Source organism: Zosterops lateralis (assembly GCF_965231275.1).
Source record: "Zosterops lateralis genome assembly, chromosome: 13".
NCBI lineage: Eukaryota > Metazoa > Chordata > Aves > Passeriformes > Zosteropidae > Zosterops > Zosterops lateralis.
In genome coordinates, this window is record NC_139773.1 from 11,232,679 (window position 1) to 11,251,551 (window position 18,873).

Consider the following 18,873-nt stretch of genomic DNA (forward strand, 5'->3'; position numbering starts at 1 on the left):
TGACTTGCAATATAATTGATTTACTCAGAGCCTCTGTTTATTCAGCAAATGTTGCCTCTTCCACATGGCACTCAATACCATTTTATTTTAACAATCACAGAAGTGAGGGCCATCACAGAATGAGGAAAACAGGTCATTGTCACTGGTGTATGAGAAGAAAATGGCAGACAAGTTCAGGACTTCAATATTCCATATCTATAGTTTCACTGGGTTACATTATTTTGCAAGCTAGAAAGAATATCTGTTAACACATAGTCATGTGTAGATAAATTATTTTTCCTCTGCAATAAACTTTTCATTTTGCCTTATCTGCATTCAACCTTTCTCCATACAAATTCATATTTTCTAATTATGCCAAACATAATCACCTAAATCCTTTTGAAAATGCATTTTGAAAACCCACAAAATGATCATGTAAGTGTATTATAAGTATCTCAAAATGTTGATTCTAGCATTTTAGTTAAGGCTGTGAACTAGGACAAAAAGTAAATTTGTGCCATTTGAAGGTGTGTTTGTTTTGCTCCTACTGTATAGGATCATAAATAAGCAAATGAGCCACAAGTTATTTTGCTTAAGCACTAAAAGGAATTTGAAAGACAAGAAAGAACAAATATTTATTCAAATACTTGAAATAGTGGCCATTTGACTATATTGGTTTTTGTTAATTCTAGAGTCATTTGAAGAGGGAGATGGTACTTCTATAATGTTTAGCTCTATACATAAGCAGTTTTTCTTTCTGTAAGCCTTGAGGATTTTCTTCTACTTACTGTATTGATGGAGCTGTTTCTAAAGCCCAGGGCAAGGATCTACATGGAATGCAATGGGTTCCACAATACCAACAAATGAAAGACGGGGTGCTGTGGCTGAACTTTGTACCTTTATACTCAAAGAGGCTTTACTCTTTATAGGGTATAACGTACTCATGAAGGTTGACAGTGTGTGATTGCTCTCTGCCCTGGAGGGCTTGTTATTTCAGAGTAAACAAGCACCCTGTGCATATACAGTGCAGGGCCAAAGAACTGATTAGACTGCGTCAGGGTTCTCATTACTCCAGTTACAGGAAATTTAACATTTTGCTTTCATTAATCAATCAGGTGCACCTCTGTTACTGATAACTTTGAGACGTTGAACCAAAATGCAGTTTCTGTGTGGGGCCTCTGCAGGATACTTCCAATTTTGCTATATGTTATTCAGAAGGCTGACTTATGAGCCAAAGGTTGTTCTGCACTGTTTCAATGGATTTAAAGTTTGTCATTTAGCCAAAAGTGTTTTCTCTTGAGTAATAAAGATTTTGTTGTGATGAAATAATGGCCTCCATGATTGTCAGATTTTCTTACTTGAACTCGTTTTGGGGAAATAATTATATAAAAGTGTAATCTGTTGAAGAGGTATGTCTACCTGCATTTCAGGGCAAAGATAAATAGAAAAGTGTTGGGCTTCTCTATAAAGGTTTTCTGTTAATGTTCAGGAAGTGAAATTCGGTGGTTATCATGTGATTTAACAGAAGTTTTTTGTTTGCCAGACTGGAGATTTATTTTTTTTTTTCAGTTTAGCCCTTTGGCAGCTATATCTTGCAGAATCTTTTTTCTCTGCCACTTCTGCCTGTACTGTTGAGTGCAAGTTGAAATTTTCTGTTACAATTGAATATAAGTCAAGAAATTACAAAATATTTCATGGCTGTGTTTGATAGTGAAGACACATGGTCTTAAGTCTGTGTAAAACAAAGGATAATACCATCATATTTCCAACCCTCTTCCTCATGAAAGCCCATGCCAGCTGTACAGATGGATGACATTGCTCTTATGCGTTCAATGAAATAATAAATGCAAACGTCCATATTTCACAATTTTATGAACAGTAAACGCTTTAGAGTTGTCATTTTCCATGTAATTTAAATTATGCATATTTTAGAGACCAGCAAAAACAAGGCACATGTGGAATAAAAGAGCCTTGCTAAAAGCAAGAGACAAATGCATCTGAACTGAGTGTTAAAAGCATTGCTATAGTTTGTTATTCAAAAATCTTATACTGACTCTGCTGGGCTAATGTGGCATGAGTGGGAATTAAAAGACTGTATGGTAAAAATTGCTACTAAGGTAATACCTAAAGCACTTGATCCTGGACCAGGGATGTGCAAACATAATGTAATAGGCAAAGAACAGAAGTTCTGCCTTGAAGAGTTTGTAATCCATACAGACAAGACAGGGTAGGCAAAAAAGAAGTCAAATGTTTTCTTAGAAAATGATGTTTTATTTTAAACTCAAGTGGGTTATTAGTTTTTGCAAAATTGCTGATGAACTTCTCCAGTAAATTAAGCAACCAGGACCTTTAAATTTGTGGCCCTTTTAACTTTAGGGTGTGTGTTAAGGAGTCTGCTATGGAGCTGTAGGTGCTGGGAAATTTGAAGTCCTTGTTTTCAATCACATCTTGCTTGGACACCTGAGTTTCATTCAGTTTTTGCTTGGCTCAGCAGAAGAGGTTATGAAGACCTCCAACAGGAGTCAAAATTTCAAAGCTTCCAGATTCACTGGAAGTTTGGAGAGACAAGAGTAAAGTGGCAGGAGTGTGTAGTGAGGCTGAGGTGAAGAAATTAAACTGGATAAAAGAGAACACAAATCAGCATTCACTGAGAATAAGATTCACATAGGAAAATGCCCTGTTTTCCCATCAGAAGGAAAGGCTCATGCAAGACATTCCATCAGGAAAGTGCTGTCCAAAACTCTGTGTAGTTCCTATTAGTAGGCTAAGGCTATGTTTATGTTCCAAATACTGTTATTTTCTGGGTGCTCATCTTCCTTTCAAATAGGATGGTTTCAAAGTAACATAACCAGAGCCATGGATTATGGGGGAGAATGGAATTAACAACAATTAAGTCATTTCAGCAGTGGGGTAACACCTTCCTGATCTCTACTTTCCAAGGTAGGTACCACAAGGTAGTTGTGTTGTTTACTTTAATGCTGCTTTCTGAAATCCCTCTGGGGGCTAATGCTTGTGGGTGCTTTTCTCCATTTTCTTATGTGCAGTAAAAATTCAGACATAAAATCTCTAATCTGGACCAGGATTACATGAGGAATTAGGGGTGTGTGTATGTAAACAGCAGCCTCGCTTCGGTTGCTGAATCTGATGTGAGCTAATCTAGACTGCTTTCTAGTACACAATTTCTCTACACCTTAATTTATTGTGGATGGACAAATGTTTATAACACTTGCATATATTAATTACAAGAGAAAAGATATTCTAGGTAAGGATGGTGCCAGCTGGGTACATTCCTAAGAAGATGGCAGGTCTTGAGGGTCAGCTTCATCTCCATGGTTTTGGCAGAGGAAAACGTACTTTCTACATTCATGAAGAAGTTCACTTATACATCTGCATTAGATAATCTAATGACTAAATTCTGGCCTTAAAATCACCTGTGATCAAGTCTGAAGGATATGCTACCTGCATGGGTACATAATTTTGGAAGATAATAATTGTAGGGTTATAACTGATGTCCTAGTGAAGGGGCTGTTTAATAACTGTGGCAAGGGATGGAAAGCCAGGCTTTTCAGGGAGCTGATACACTTTCAGCTGAGCTGTGTTAGAAAAATAGAAGTGTAGAGATTTTTTCCGTGGATGGCAGGGACAAGGAACTCTGCACACCTGAGATGTTCTAGAAACACGTGGCTTTATTATTACAAGGGTCGTGGGTAAAGCGGGCCTGCTTCCAGCCACCAGCCTGGACTGGAGCAAAGCCCTAAAGAGAGAATGGGGAGAGAGAGAGATAGAAGAGAGCTAAGGGGTAAAAACGGGGCAGGAGCAGGGGAGAAACGTGGGGAGGAGAGGACAAGAGCGAGGAGGAGAGGACAAGAGAGGAGAAGCGAGGAGAAGCAGGTAAGAGAGTAAGAGGACAAGGGGGCAAGAGAGCGATCCTCTTGTTACAATACAATATATCCTTTTTTATGTTGAATATTCTAATTCACATTGACCAACCGGCGTGAGATACAAAACCTACAAACTTTGCATGCAGCTTATAAGAACGACTGCATTACCATGTCATTTTACTCTCCATAGACTTCTTTCTTATGCATTTGTTCCTGGATGTCTTTGCCAAGGTGGAAAGGCAACATTCTTGTCCTTTTGTCAGCTTAATCACTGTCTTCCTGCCTGCCAGGCTTACATCTCGAAACTGGCTTCCATTTCTATTTCACCTACAGGTTTTGTATCTGCAGTATTTTTTATCATGCAGTCATATTCATAAGTCCTTCCTGTCCCATCTTTCCCAACATAGAAGGTCCTGTCCTTAGCAGCAGTTTTGCCTGTTATCATAATGTACAGACTGGGAAGAGCAGCTTGGCTCAGGTGTCCGGGCGGGGCTGGAGCAGAGCAGCCTGTGATCTCGGTGTCAGGAGGGGCAGCCCCGGTGTCTCTGCAGGATCCCCCCGAACCCTCCCGCTGCTCCGGCCGGGCGTGCGGCTGGCCCGGGCTCTGCGGGCTGCTTTCAGCAGAGGGCACTCTGTTCCTAACGATAGAGGAGCCGCCTTCCCGTGCTGGTGAGAAACCTAAACAGATTGGAAAAGTTTCCAGTGCAACATATTTGAACAAACTCTTCATCGGTTATGTTTAGTCCGCTGGAGCATATTTTTAACTTCAGTGGCAGGGATCAGAGCCCTTTCTCTACGTGCTGCTCTTAGCGGACTCGCCGAAAGCTTGGGACATCAGTGGAAGCCGTAGAGCAAAGGTAGAGGATTTTGGCGTTCCTGTTCAGCAGCTCGAAGCTCAGGGGGAGAACGAGAGCGAAGCTGTCGTACGAGACATATTCGCCAGATTTACAGTAGGAAACCTAAAATTATTGTAGACGGCAGCATGATTAAAGCCCTGCTCGGTGTGCGAGCAGATTTGTAGCTGTACAGCGAGAGTTACTCGCAGATGAGACACGGGATGGTTGCGGTTTTGGAAGCTGCTTCGTATCAGATTCGGGGGCTGACTTCACGGTAGCTTTTGCTCCTCGGGGGAAGACGAACCGCCCGGTCCCGGGGTCTCGGCCCCGACATCGGAGCGCCGCCAGCGCCTCGGCAGCGGGGGCGTCGTGCCGGGGGGGTCGGGCCGGGCCCGCTTGGCCGCCCGCCCGTTCTCGCTGGCCGGGGCGGCGGGGGCTGCGCGGGGGGCGCGGAGCGGGAGCCGGGCCGGGCCCGCGCCGCAGGTGGAGCCGCCCGGGCGCCTCCGGCCGGGGCCGGGCTGCGGCGGGCGGGGGCGGCCCGCTGCCAGCAGCCCGCAGGACCTTGGCTGAGGCGCGGCGGTGGGCTGGAGCCCGGCGCGAGGGAGGGGCCGCCGCCGGCGGGGCAGGATGCTGCATCCCCGGTGCCGTGACAGCCCAGGCTCTCCCGTGCGCCGGCCGTGCCCGGCCCGCTCCCCGCCGCCCTCCCGGCCCCGCTGTGTGCTCCCCGGAGCCCCGCACCAGGTGGGTGAGCCCGGCAGAGCAGGGCAGGGCGGGGCAGGGCAGGGCAGACCCCAGCCTGTGCCCCTGTGCCTCGGCCAGGGCAGGGGCAGGGACAGGCGGCCGCGGGGCTGGGCCAGGGCCGCTCCGGGAGGCACCTCGGGGTACCCGGCACTGGCACTGGGAAACACCGAGCCTGCTGTGTTCGGCCGCTTGGGGCTCTCGGCAATGCTCAAGAGGGAAAAAACCCAAGTTTTCCTTCCTTTATTGTCATAGTTGATACTGTTGCATGATAAAAGCATCCAGGAGTGCTAATGATTGTGGGAGGGAAGGGAACTTTAGGATGTTTTTGGAGAAGGGGAATAAAACGCTTCTTTCTGTAAGGAATCTTAATTATGTTGAGTTGACAGGTGCAAGAACTGTTCGGAGAGATGGTTTTCCCGCTTTTGATAGATGGTTTGCCTGCTTTATTAGAAAGGAGTAGTTTATTTGAAGGAGAAGTTTTCATTCTCAGTGGGACCTGACAAACCTGTGGGGTGGTGGCTGAGGGCTGGGAGGGCTGTTTGTGTGGGTGTATCGGGGTGTATAAAACCTGCACTGTTTTGAGATTACTCTGGTAGTGCATAGTCTAAGGCAGTAGAGTGCATTGACACAAGAAATTAACCAAATTAGTAATATTATTACATGATGGGGGTTTTGGCAGTTTTAAATTGACTAGACCATGCTGGCCTTGTAATTTTGATGATCACTAAATTGATGGATCCCCACTCCCCCCCCCCCCCCCCCCCCCAAACTGTGATTAAGCCCCGATTGTTTAGTCTCTGAGCTTTCAAAGGCAGTCCAAATGACTGCTGAAATCTCAGGGCTGGGCTTTCATCTTTGACTGGGTGGAAGTCCTGGAAAGTACATCAAAATTTTTATCCTTCTTGGGTTTTACCTTCTAGAGATCAAGATGATGAGAGGGGTTCCCAATTTGATAAATTCTCTTACATTCAGGAGATAATCAAGCTTGCCCAGCTTCCCCGAGCTTCTGGATGTGGTCCTTTTCTGTGCCCTGATGGGCGCCGCCTCCCCCTGCAGGCTGTGCTCATGGCATGTGCTGCACGCCTGCTCCGGCCAGCGCAGCCCGCCGGTGTTTGCTCTGCGCTGCTTCCAGCGCCCGGCCCGCTTTGCTTTACTCATTGACGTGCTGGCGCAGCCCACTTGATTTGGTTTGTAACTTGAAACGATTTCTCTCAGCAGAGCCCCAAGGCGTGAGGATGGCCAGCCCTAAAGCCACCGGGCTGTCCTGGGAGATCACTTGGCTTGCTTTGGCTCTCTATGCTCATCTGCAGGTAGGTAATGAACTTATTGCTGTTGTCATTATTAGTCCTATATCAGGTCCTTTGCTGCACAACTGTGCATTACTGTTTTAAACCAGAAAACTACTGAAGGAGCTGCTATGTAATTAAAAGTCTCCCAATGAGAGTGTTTTCCTTTCACCAAACTTTCAAAGACATCCATGTGGGAAATTAATATTCTCTCTCTTGCTGAATTTATTGTACCTGACTTTACCAAAGGATGATCAAAGGGAGATCTTGCCAGATGTGTGATGCCGTGGCTCTTTCTAGGCAGCACAGCTGGTTTTGCTCCTGGGAATTTAAGCACCTGATAAATGTTAAGGTGCTGTATATGACAAGGATTATAGAAATACTCTGGATAGAAACATCTAAAGCATTTGGAAGTGGGAAGGCAGGGAAGGTGGCCTGAAATGGTCTTTGCTCCAAGTGTTCAATGAGTACAGGAACCATGGAGGAAAAACCATAGCTGCCATCTGATCTATTGCCTGACACACAAGCCTAATCAGTTCCAAGAAGTGAGTATTTCAAGAAATATTGTGTACTGGCATGCTGTGGAGATGTTGTTACAGTATGTCATTCTCTATACTCATAGTTCCCACAGCACAAAGTGTTTCAGGGATTCTTCAGTCTTAAATACACACAAATCCATAAATCCTTAGAAAAAAGTTGGCTAAATAAACTGAGATTTATTTTTAAAAAATAAATAGAAACCTTATTTTGAAGCATTGTAGTAGTTTTCAACAAAAAAAAAAGTAAAATATTTAAATAAAATCAGTGTTGTGTACTGATTGTACTATTGCAATGCTGAAAAATGGAGCCTGATGTTCTGGGCATTATATACACACACATCCTGGAGAATTTTGAATTGAAGAAAAATACAACACAACAGGCAAAAGTAAAATCAAAAGGAGTATGAAGAACTGAGGAGACTGTACTAGACAGCTGAGTAATCTGTGATGAGTTTATGGTGGACTTTGAGGTTCAGGGTGGTGGGAGTGGGGCTCCAATGCATCCTCAGTAGCACTGCTGAGAGCTCTGTGTGCTCTGAGTGATTTGGCAGCTGATGAACACCCCCTGTCTGTGGATTATGGTTGCAGCTAACCAGCACACTGGTTACTTGAGTAAAATATTTGCCATTGAAGTAAAAATTTACATCTGTACTAATTGTGCAGTAAAACACAGTGCATTCAACACATATCTGAGCAGATAGGCCACAGTGGGATCAGCATTTTGCCTGCATGTTTCTTATGCAAGGACAAAAATGCTACAGATTTGCTGTGTCTGTTTATCTAGTATTTCTGTGTGCAAGCAGTTGAGAGATGCTGTAATAGCCAGCCCTATAAAACTCTCAGAAAATAGTTCATGAAGTTCCCTTAATAGTTCTGCTCAAGATGAGAATAGAAGCTGAGAGTAGAGAAGGGAATAGAGAATAGAATAGAGAAGGGAAATGTCAGTTTTGGTTTTGGACTTTTTTACGAATGGACCATTTTTTCCTTTTACAGAATTTTTCGTGTATTTTTTCTTTCATATTTTTCTTATTGCAGAGCTGGAACCGGTAGTGGCATAGTTTCCTCTTCTCCACGAATGGTTTGGCATAGCTTCACTTGTCTCTTTATAATAAAAACAACCCAAACACATTGTAGTAATCAATTGGCTATTGTGAGTAGCTTTATGAACACTTCAATCCAGGTCAAATTTTATGGTCTTGATTGTCCTTTAAAATACTGTAATCTGTTTGGCATATTTGAGTCATTAGCACTTAACCCCAATCTTGTAGGAGGCCTTTTTGCTCCTAAGTTTTAGGTGTTTTATCACAATTTTAGGCACATTAAAGATATTTTATATTATTTAACATAACATTTTTGGTATCCAATAACCATTAATTCTTTAATTGGTTGCTTGGGGCCATACTAAATGGACCACACACAGTCATTTTATCCTAATATTGTACCATAACTTCCCCTTCTGTTGTTTTTGGCAATTAAAGTGCTTATGTCTGGAGCTAATCAATTAGAAACAATTGGATGCTGGGCAAGGTCACAAGTCTATGTCATATCACTTATGTGCAATTGATTAATTTCATCCTGCTTGAGGCAGGTACAGAATAAAAAAATGACCATTTGAAAAAGAATGTGGTGGGAATGTGGTATGAATGTAATGCAAAGAAAACTTTAACATGAGAAGTTGTGAAAAAGAGGTAGCTGTTCCTGGGAAGCAATGGAACTTAACTTTGGTTATTGGAGTCCTTTCTGATTCTTCACAGCATGGTAACAACCAGTGTGGTGTTTAGCTGGACTCCAGAGTTATCTCTGCCCTTGCAGATGTGCTGTGCTTCAAATTTGACAAAATTATTTTGTCAATGGCAAATTAGTTGCTGTACTAGTAGGTAAATCAGGTTTCCTAGGATAACCTAGGGAACCCTGAGCATTCTTGAGCTGCCTGTTGTTAAATCTGCTCTGTGACCAAGAGCAGTGACATAAATCACCCAGGAAGAGATCACTTATGGGTAGGGCTTGGCCATGTTCTTTGGCAAGTACAGAACTGACCTTTTGTTGTATGTGCCAATATAAATGAAATTAATGGAACTGCATTAGTCTAAAGTCAGTGGTAATGGAAGCAGATTACATATGTATGTTTTTCTTGAAAACAAACAAGATCCTCGTCTATTAAATGGTAGCAGCAACATGGAATAACTCATTGTTTCTAAAGATTTAACTGATGACTCTATTCAAAGAAGTTAGTGTATTCTACAGATTATGTGTATTTGGGAATGTTAACTACATCCCTGGCCTTGAATTTATTGCTAAATATTGTTTAAAAGACTTCTTATTTTTCCTTACATTGTAGCAGGAGAGCTATTAATTCTACAGATTTTAGGAGATGGGTTAAGCTAACAAAGTAGGGGTGTCCAAGCCCAGTTCTGCTGTTTTGAAGTGATCTCTTGAGTACACATTGCTTCATATTGGTAATTGAAAAGGCAGGATGTTCAGCCTGGTAACCAACTCTTTCTTAACCTTGTGATGATATTTTATTACACCATTCAGCGAGATGCTGTTATATTTGTTATGAAATGTAGGACTGTATATCTTTATAGTCTTACTAATGGATTACTGGCAGGAAGAAATGATGGCTAGCAGATTTGTATGGGCAAATATATATCAAGAATTTTACACATGGATTCATTTTAGATTTATTCTCTGGTATGTTGTTTTCCAATCAGGAATACACTGACATTTTCTTAGGTTCCTATAGTCCAAATTAAACCCTCTACAAGTTAGTACATTTTGCCTCCAAAGACCATGGGGTTGGTAATGTGTGCAGAGGGAGTAACAGCAAAGACACCATGTCTGGATAGTTAAGAAGCATTAGGTTTTGGTTTCTATGGAAGGGAAAGTTTCATAGGTCATATATTCATTCAATAAACTGTTGGTTGCTTCTGTGATTTATGTTCCTGCAATCCCTGCCTGCATTATGGTCTTTTCTAACTATCTGTGATATTTTGGAAATGAAGGATATACATACTGAAAACATTATTGTCTTCAAAATGATTCTGCCATAACCAATCTGCCAAAAACTACCAACATAGTAAATGTCTTTAAGGCCGAGTTTTGCAAGGCCAAAAATCTGATGTCCATTATGTGACATAGTGGACTTGGAGACCATCTTTGTGGAAAACCTTTGGATTATTGTTTTACAGTCATTGAATGTATTGCACACTGATGTCCAGAAAATAGTTTATGAACTACATGCCATACAACATTCTTAAATCTCCAGTAATCTTGATCAGAAATAAAAGGGTGAGATTGGCAAGTCCTGAGTTAAATCTGAAGCACTTTTCTGTTTCTGTAGGCAGGTGGCAATTCTGCACCTATCTGGAGTTTTGCCATCAGCTTCACAAGGCCTGTGGTTTTATTCTTAGTGTGAAGATTGAGTTGCTGCTTCTAAAGACAAATAACACATCTGAGACTCTGTACAAATATTCTGACTTAAAATATTCATTTCTATTGACAAGGTTGCAACTCGGTGACTGCATTACCAGAAAACTTAAACATAAGTTTCTGAATGTGCTTTAAATTTATGACTGATAATGATTGCTCAGCCAGTGCTCATAGAATCTGAACTGCTGTTACCCCCAGTTTACAATCCAATAGTGAAATTGCCTGAAAAGTTGATGCATGTGTCTTGTGACTTGAGACACAAACTATGTATGAATACTTACTTTTTAAAATGTGTCATAAAAAATTAAAGTCAGCTATGGGAGAGCACCAAGAGTACAGATGTCATCAATGAAGGCACCCCTTTACTGTCTAAGTTATTTGTTACGATGATAATTTCTCATGAAGTTACACTGAAAGTTGGACAGAAATTCTCAGACCGGTTGTGTGTAGAGCTGCAAATTTTTGTTTCCAAAACCAGATATCTAAGAGTCTGGTATGCTTAAAATAGGAATAGTTTCTAACAACTGCCAGTGGCTTCTAATTTCTCTTGAAAGAGTAGTCAAGAAACAAAGCTATGGCTCTAGGATGAGCTTTGGTTTAGAAGACACTTGAATGCTTAGTCACTGATAATTACTCATTTAGGTCTGCTTGGTGCAGCTGCATCTTTCATATTCCTTACCAAATTGGGGCATAAACAGCACTGAGGTGGCAGTTTTACACAGTGCACCAAATTCCATTCCTACCTTTGCATCGCAGAAAATGTACATGATTGATTGTACTGATATTAAAGCTCTTACTCTTCATCCAGAATTCAAGATTTAGCCATCCAAAATAATGCTAAAAAACCCCACAAAAAACCCCAAACCGTTTTAAAATTGGAGTCCTGTTTATTTGCTGTTACTTTTGTAACCTGTAGATTCACATATTTGTCTTTATGTTTAGTTTTTGGGCTTGAAGCTTTTCTTTAAACATTTCTTCATGCTCACCTGAATCCCCAGGAGCTCCAGTATGGCTTGCAATCAAGTAGTAAAGTATATTGAATTCAGTGATAGAGGAAGGAGATTCATCATTGTGCCTCTATAGTTGTTGGTGTTGTAAGTCTATGCAAGAAATCTCAGGTATAAATGATATTGTATTGTGCAAATGTTTTACTTTAATCAAAATCTGTGTATTATTACAGTTTTATACAGTTAATAACACTGATGATAGTTCTGTGGCTGTGAACAGTCCAACACAGTCACACTTGAACAGTTCCAGTGTAATTCTTATTAGGCAAAATCTCTGCAGAACAGGGACAGTTTGTGAGTGGTGAAAGAATGGGTTTGTTTTTGAAGTACAGTTTGATAGTGAGCACAGCATTCCAGAAAGGACATTGGATATAGCCATGGCAACCCCAGAGAGACTCCTAAGACCCACACAGGAACTGTACAGCCCTGCAGTTCTGATATGCTCTATGCACTCACTTTATTGTCAGTGATGGACAATAACTCCTTTAGGTTTTGAAATCATGCACATAGTTTTCTTTCCTGTAAGGGGAGAACTTGATATTAGCTGAAGACTTTAGGCTGTCAAGTGCTCTTAAGGGTCGGATTTTCAAAATGCCCTCACTCCAACTTGTAGGAGGAAGGACAGTTCTATGAACTCCTTTTAGGATGATGACAGCCACACAAGTGAGCTAAATTAATGCAAATAGAGCAGTATTTTCAGAAGGGTTTGTGGAGTCTTTGTTTTGATGACTTTCAGTAAGACCTGAGATGTTAAGCACAAACACTGTTAAGTACTCAAATGCATTGGTGAGTGCTTAGCTGGATTTTTCAAAACAAGGTAAATTTCAATTAACCTAATAGGAGCCAGGCATTAGGTGCCTTAGGCATTTCTAAAAAGTCTGGCTAAGTATTTTTCATCATATTTAGCTGATTAAACCAAAACTTTCACCCTAAAAATTCTTTTGAAATAATAGGTTTGTGGTGTGTATATTCTAGTACTCAAGTGCATATTTGATAATATTTGAGAAGTGCAAGTACAAGGGTCATGTGTTTATAAAGGGAGGGCAGTTTTTGAGAACTTGGTCTAATAAATCCCTTCCAGACAGCATATTACATAAAGTGTTTAGCAACAGTGTTATTTCTGTTTCTAATTTTGTATTTATTAGACTTAACATCATTATGGAGGGAAAATGGGAACAATATTTTCAGTCTGTTTTGAGAAATGTGGTTTCCAGGAATTGTCAGTTTGTCATGCTTCTGGATGCGCTAGAAACACAGTGAATGCAAGTTAGATCAACAAAATTGTGAAACAATATTAAAACTGCATTTATTATTGCAGTTACTAGATTGTTGCTGTATGCTGAACTGTTGTCATTGGTGTCCTGGTGGGAGGTCCCAACTGGCTAATGAGGCTGATTTGTATCATTAAATATGTGGAACATTTGTTTATATGTAGAATCATGTCTTTCTGTGTTTATGTAATGGTGGTTTTTTGCTATCATCAGGTGCTTTTCCAAAAATTGAAGCTGCTTAAAATTTATAGGATGTAGTCTCCTATTAGTGCATGCAAGCAAAACAGGGCAACATTTACAGTGTGTATAAGGAAAGGATCTGTAGATGTTGACTGCATAGTAAATCAAGGTGTAGAGGAGAGTTTTAGTTGCCTGATCTGCCTTTTAGAACCAACGAGGAAAGGTGACATTGACACACCTGCACTGCTGCAGAATGTGAATAGTGTGGGATTGTGTTTCCTCAGTCCCTGGCAATAAGTGTTTCCTGGTCTGCACCTTGCTGAAGCTCTGAGAAGATTGCAGGAACTGGCTTTACTCCCAGCTGGCTGATTCAGCAAGAAATTCACTAGCTCCAACTCCCCTGTTTTTGTTGCAATTTCCCTGCTTATACACGTGGCTGTTCCAGGCCATCTACTGGGATGGAGAAATGTGAAGGGACAGGTACTGGTTCTGATAAATTCAGATTTACCTCTTCTGATGGACATTTTCTTTGCTTTCTGACTAGTGTAGTCTCTTGTGGTGTAGCAGTGGTGTGGAAGGAGAAGGCTGAACATGCTCAGTGCTCTCTATGGATGTATAAGAAATAAAATATGCTAATATATGGATTGTCTTCCTCTCCTGAGAGTCTTCTCTTATTAGATGTTTGCAAGGTCTCATTGCTCATTTGGTGTTTTGTTTTCTTGAGTCTTCAAATACTTTTAAACTGTTCCCTGGTTGAGTAACATGGATATTGGCTGAAAAACCCAACAGCACAGCAGTGCCTTGAGTATTGGCTGCTTGCTAGGTAATATCCTAGTTGTAAACTGCCAGGTACATGCAGCATATTATAGAGTCTTTCAGCTGATCTCATCAACACTTCTGTTGAAAGCAGGACAGAGAATACATCCATCCCTGGAGAGATGGGCTGTGTGCTATGTGGGGGGTTTTGCTAAAGCCACTAACTGATAAGACTGCTTGAACAGGCTCTGGTTTTGTCCCCTGATTTTACAGCTTTATTTATATGAATATAAGGTGCTTTATGTGACTAAAAAATTACTTGTTTCCTCTAGACTGGTGATTCTCAGGGAAGGCTTTTCATAGAACAGCAGTTAACAGTGCTAATTGAATGCTAGGAAATGATGTGAAAGGGAGATGTAAGGCAAAGCAAAGAGTGTCATCCTTTCACTTAGGAATTCCTTCCTGTGCTGGTGCCCTGTATACAGTTCAGATCCTTTTATGAATGGGGTAGAAAGGTTAGAACTTCTTTCTTTCAGTGTAAGAATTGAGTGCCTTTGAATAAAACTATTAGGAGGGAGATTGAAAACAATGAAATGTGAGTTTCTTCCATGTAATGGTAATGATATTTGACATCCTTCCTATACTTTTTGAACAGAAGGTTACATGGATGTCAGGGGAGACAGGATGAGTACTGGGAAGATCCACCTCTCAGATGAACCCTGGCAGGCTGGGAAGGTGAGCCCAGGAAAGTATTGCAGCATTCTTGCTCTGGACATGCTTTTTTGGGTGTCCAGTTATTGGCTGCTGCTGGAAGCTGGTAGACTGGATGATTCCTTGGTCTGAATCAGTTTGGCTGTCCTTAGGTCATTTTGGTGTTCCTTGGGGCTACACTTGAGCTTCATTGAACTAGAACCAGTTCTAGATATACCGTCAGTTATGGATCATAATTTTAAAATTAACAAAGAAATACATGCTCCAAGCTCCAGGAGTATCTGGATGATTGTTCTGGAGATAAGAACCTGCTCTAAACCTAAATGGTTGCCTACATTCTGAGCTTCTTTGTGTCTGCCAGGAATACTATTTTTTTTATTTTTATACTGTTATTAGTTTTTTTCATGAAAACGTTTTTAGGATGTTTCTGATATATTTTCAAATGTTAGAATTTTAGAATGATTTTTCAAGTATGCAAGGAAGTTCAGGCTTAATTGCTGGAATAGCTTCTTGTTTTTAAACAAACACTTGTATTTTCTTGAGGAAGATAAATAGAGAAACAGCTTCCGATATTTTACTAAATATGGCTTGGCTTAAGTTCCACTTTCATTATGTGATCAGTCCTCTATAAAACACAAATATTCCAGACATTTTCCCTGCATGAGAGAGCATTTGCCTTCCCCTCAGTGTGAAACTGCACACCCAAATGCTTTTCCCGTTTCCTCTTCCTCCCTCTTTCAGTTAAATTTGGAACACAATAGGTTGGTTAAAAACTATAAGGAAAACCTCCAAAACGTTATCTTAACATATGGGGTTTTACCATGCAGCTGTTTATCTTCTGCTAGGAGGGAACTATAAATGTATTTTTAATGCCAGGAGCTGGGCTTAAAATGCCATTAGTTATCTGGTGGGAATAGGTTTGAAAATTAGTAAGCAATTAGATCAGTGGGCAAATACATTTTACTTAATGTTGTAAGTCTCATGGGCCTTTCCAATATCCTGTTAGCATCACCTGTTCTTAACACTCAACCTTTTAAAGCTTTTCCCTTATGCAGTGTGACAATAAAAGGGAAAATTTTGTTTAACTCATAAATAAAAAATAATAATTTAATTTTAATTTAAAAATCCCCAACTTGCATGGTTTCTCCAAGGGAAACAGAGATGTTCTTGGAACACTAAGCTTTTCTTGGAGAAAATTTCTTCCTGTAGATAACCATCTTGAGAAGGGCCTTAGTTGGGGTAACAAAACATGTGGGTTTTGTTCTGATCTTTTTAACTGGCTTGAATTATGTCCTTAGCAGACATCAGTGATGCATTTGTTTGTAATTGCTTATTTTTCTTCCTGAATTCAGACCTCTGTGAGCCATCTGTAATGTGTCACATAGATGCCACTATTTAGAAATGAGGGAAATGTAGGAATTACAAACTTTTTTACTAATTCAAATGTTAAAGCCAGTCCTTGAGAGTATTGAGGAAAAGACCTAGTCTTCTTCAGCTGTACTGTTGAGTTTATCATTCCTTGTCTGCCAAAAACTCACTTTGAATCAGTGATAGTATGAGGGCTCGTGTACTCCAGGCACTACAAGATCTCAGTTCTGAAAAAGATCCTTCATGAAGCTGCTGTGCCACAAGTGAGACCTTATTGTGTAAAACTCAGGCTTTCTACTTCAACTCAAGTACAGCATTCTGTACTTGAGTAACAAGAGAGGTCTGCAGACACTTTGCCTGAGACATCAGTGGGAGTTTTTCTGGAGTAAGATCTGCCCATAGGAAGCAAACTGAGGCTGAATTTTATTAGTGCTAACTAGTTGGCTATCATATTTCCTGTTGTGTGGTGTGAATCAGTCCATCTCTTCATCATATAACCACTAAGGACAGATGGCATTTAAAGTGTTGCCTGCAGCTGTTTTCTTGAAAAACGGCTGTATCTGTCTCTCTGGGAAAAAAAAAAAAAAGGCAAAAAACCAGAGATAATAAAGATAATTTTCCAGTTGCTTATAAACCTTGCAAGAGTTGAAGTGATTTCCATTTGTTTACATGTCACTTTTTTATTTTGTGTCACTGAAGACCATTTTATCAGGTGTTATGGTCCATCCCTGTTGGCAGGAATTCCTCTGAACTGCTGTAGGGGGAAACATCAAAACTGGTCCTTAGAGCATGTGCATTGTTTTTCAGGAGAACTCAAGCAGAACGTGGAAACTCACTTTTTAAAAATCAATGCGGCTTTTTGCCAGGATTACTATATTCAAAAGATATCTCTGAACCTTTTAAGGGGTTGCATTCTCCACTGCATGGTGCTGTTCTGAGTGAAAAGGGGGAGACATGAGTACACCACCAGTGAGGAGGACAGAGCTGATTTCTCCATGTAGCAGCATTTTGTCTGTGCATATGAAAATTGACATCATGGTGTAGGAATGTTGACCGTGTTTTGCATTTTGCTAGCTGCACTTACTGGAAAGCATGTGTTTCAAAGGGAGTTTTCAGTTTTTATATGTCTTTGCTTCCATAATAGCTCAGTCTTATTTTGAATGTAGACTTGAGCTATGAATAAAATTTAACTCATGGAGTAAGATTCCTCTGGCACAAAATGTGAATGAATTATGCAAACGTTAACTAGTAATGTAGATTTCTGGGTCAGAATAGTCAAAGCCAGCTTGAGGTTCCACTGTTATCACTCGACATGGTCTTATTCTGTTCAAGAATGCCTTACTCTGAGAGTAAAGATGCTGAGTTTGGATGATCTTCTCTCAAGAAAACCTGCACTAAGAGTGGAGAAAGCTTAGCTGGCTGCACAAAACAACCCTTTGGTTGTGGGAAATTTCCACTAATGTGATGTCTTAGTTCCAGATGGGTCTGTGAAAGAAGTGAGCCAAGAAGTGGAGAAAAAAGACTAGCAGCAATGAAAAAGTGGCACTAGCTCTTCATCTGGAGAGTAATCATTCAGATAAAATTGGCAAAATTCAATTAGATTGTCTTTCAATAATGGGCTGCCCTCTCTCCTTGACCTTCATAATCCAATTAATTTTCCCAGGGTTATACACTATGGAGAAAGTTGGCAACCCAAGTTTCCCATGTCATCAAATCTATCCAGTCTCCTGAGAAAGGGTTTTCTAAGTGCAACATCCTTGCACCTGCTAGCTCTTCCTCAGCTCTTCCCAAAATCAGACTACTCTGAACACCTTCATGAATTTATTCCATGTTACTGGATCAATTTACTGACTTTAATAATGGGAGTCCCCAGCTGACAGAAGAGAGGTCCAGTTCCTTTAACCTGTTCTTGTAATGTGGGACCCAATTCTTTTTTTCAGGGTCTGGGATAGATGGATTTGAAAGAGTCAGACATCTGTATTCTGAGAAATTACTTTGGCCTCTTTAGCTGAAATCAAATGTGCCTGGTACCTGTCAAAGAGTCTATTCCTTTGCCTGCAGAGAAAAGCTAGCACATTTTTTCATGAGAGAGGAACATTTAACAACCCTAGAAAAATACAACTCCCTGCTTCAGTTGTGCAGTGTCTCAATTCACTGCTGAAATTTTAAGCTTTGTTCCTATGTGTCTGCTCTATGGAAATATGTGCATGTGTAGCACATGTGATTGCACTAACAAAGTCTCAGGCAAACTGAGATTGTCTTTAGCTGAATTTTTGTCTGAATTAAGTGTTATAAAACAATGATTTAACCCAGCATTATTTTTAGTTGAGAAATTACACACAATCAGAGCTTTTTGCACAGCTGGATAAGAACATGGGTTGAGAAGAATGAGGACTGATGCTTCATGATGAAGGGTGATGCATTTTGCTAGGCTGAATACCTGCTCTGGGGCTTGCAGTGGCATGATAGGTTTTGTTCAATGGGGACCTGTTTGCATGATTTTGTGTTGGAATTGACTCTTGTAAAAAAGTAGCTTAGAAAACAAGGCCTGTTCAGAGCTGCATAATTAACACCAGATAAGTCAGAAATAATGTATGGAGCACCTGAGCAGAAATAAAATTTAGATTCCTGGGGACATTCTTGATTCCAATGGATCTGGCTTTCAGGAACTTATTACTCTGTGCAGGTATTTGTGTTGAAATTTGTCCAGTTCACTTCATCTATACTTGTTGTGTTCAGCTTTTAAAATGCTGCTGTAGCTCATCTGTGTCTATTGCTCTTTCTGGAGAGCTGCAGGGCAGTCTCTGTGGGCTGCCAGTACCAGGGGATCTCTGTTGCAGAAGGAATTTTTCCCTCTGTGGGTTTTTGTGAGGGTTGGTGAGTACTCAG

General features: G+C 40.8%; 1 protein-coding gene across 1 annotated transcript in view; it reads left to right on the forward strand.

Moving 5' to 3' along the window:
- The first annotated feature begins 4,575 nt into the window (after positions 1-4,575).
- Positions 4,576-18,873, forward strand: part of ADAMTSL3 (ADAMTS like 3) — a 168,641-nt gene continuing 154,343 nt past the window's right edge. The window contains exons 1-2 of the mRNA XM_083870816.1: positions 4,576-4,717; positions 6,656-6,747. Coding sequence (XP_083726942.1) covers positions 6,673-6,747 — 75 coding nt within the window. The 5' untranslated portion in view covers positions 4,576-4,717; positions 6,656-6,672. The remainder of the gene's footprint in view (positions 4,718-6,655; positions 6,748-18,873) is intronic.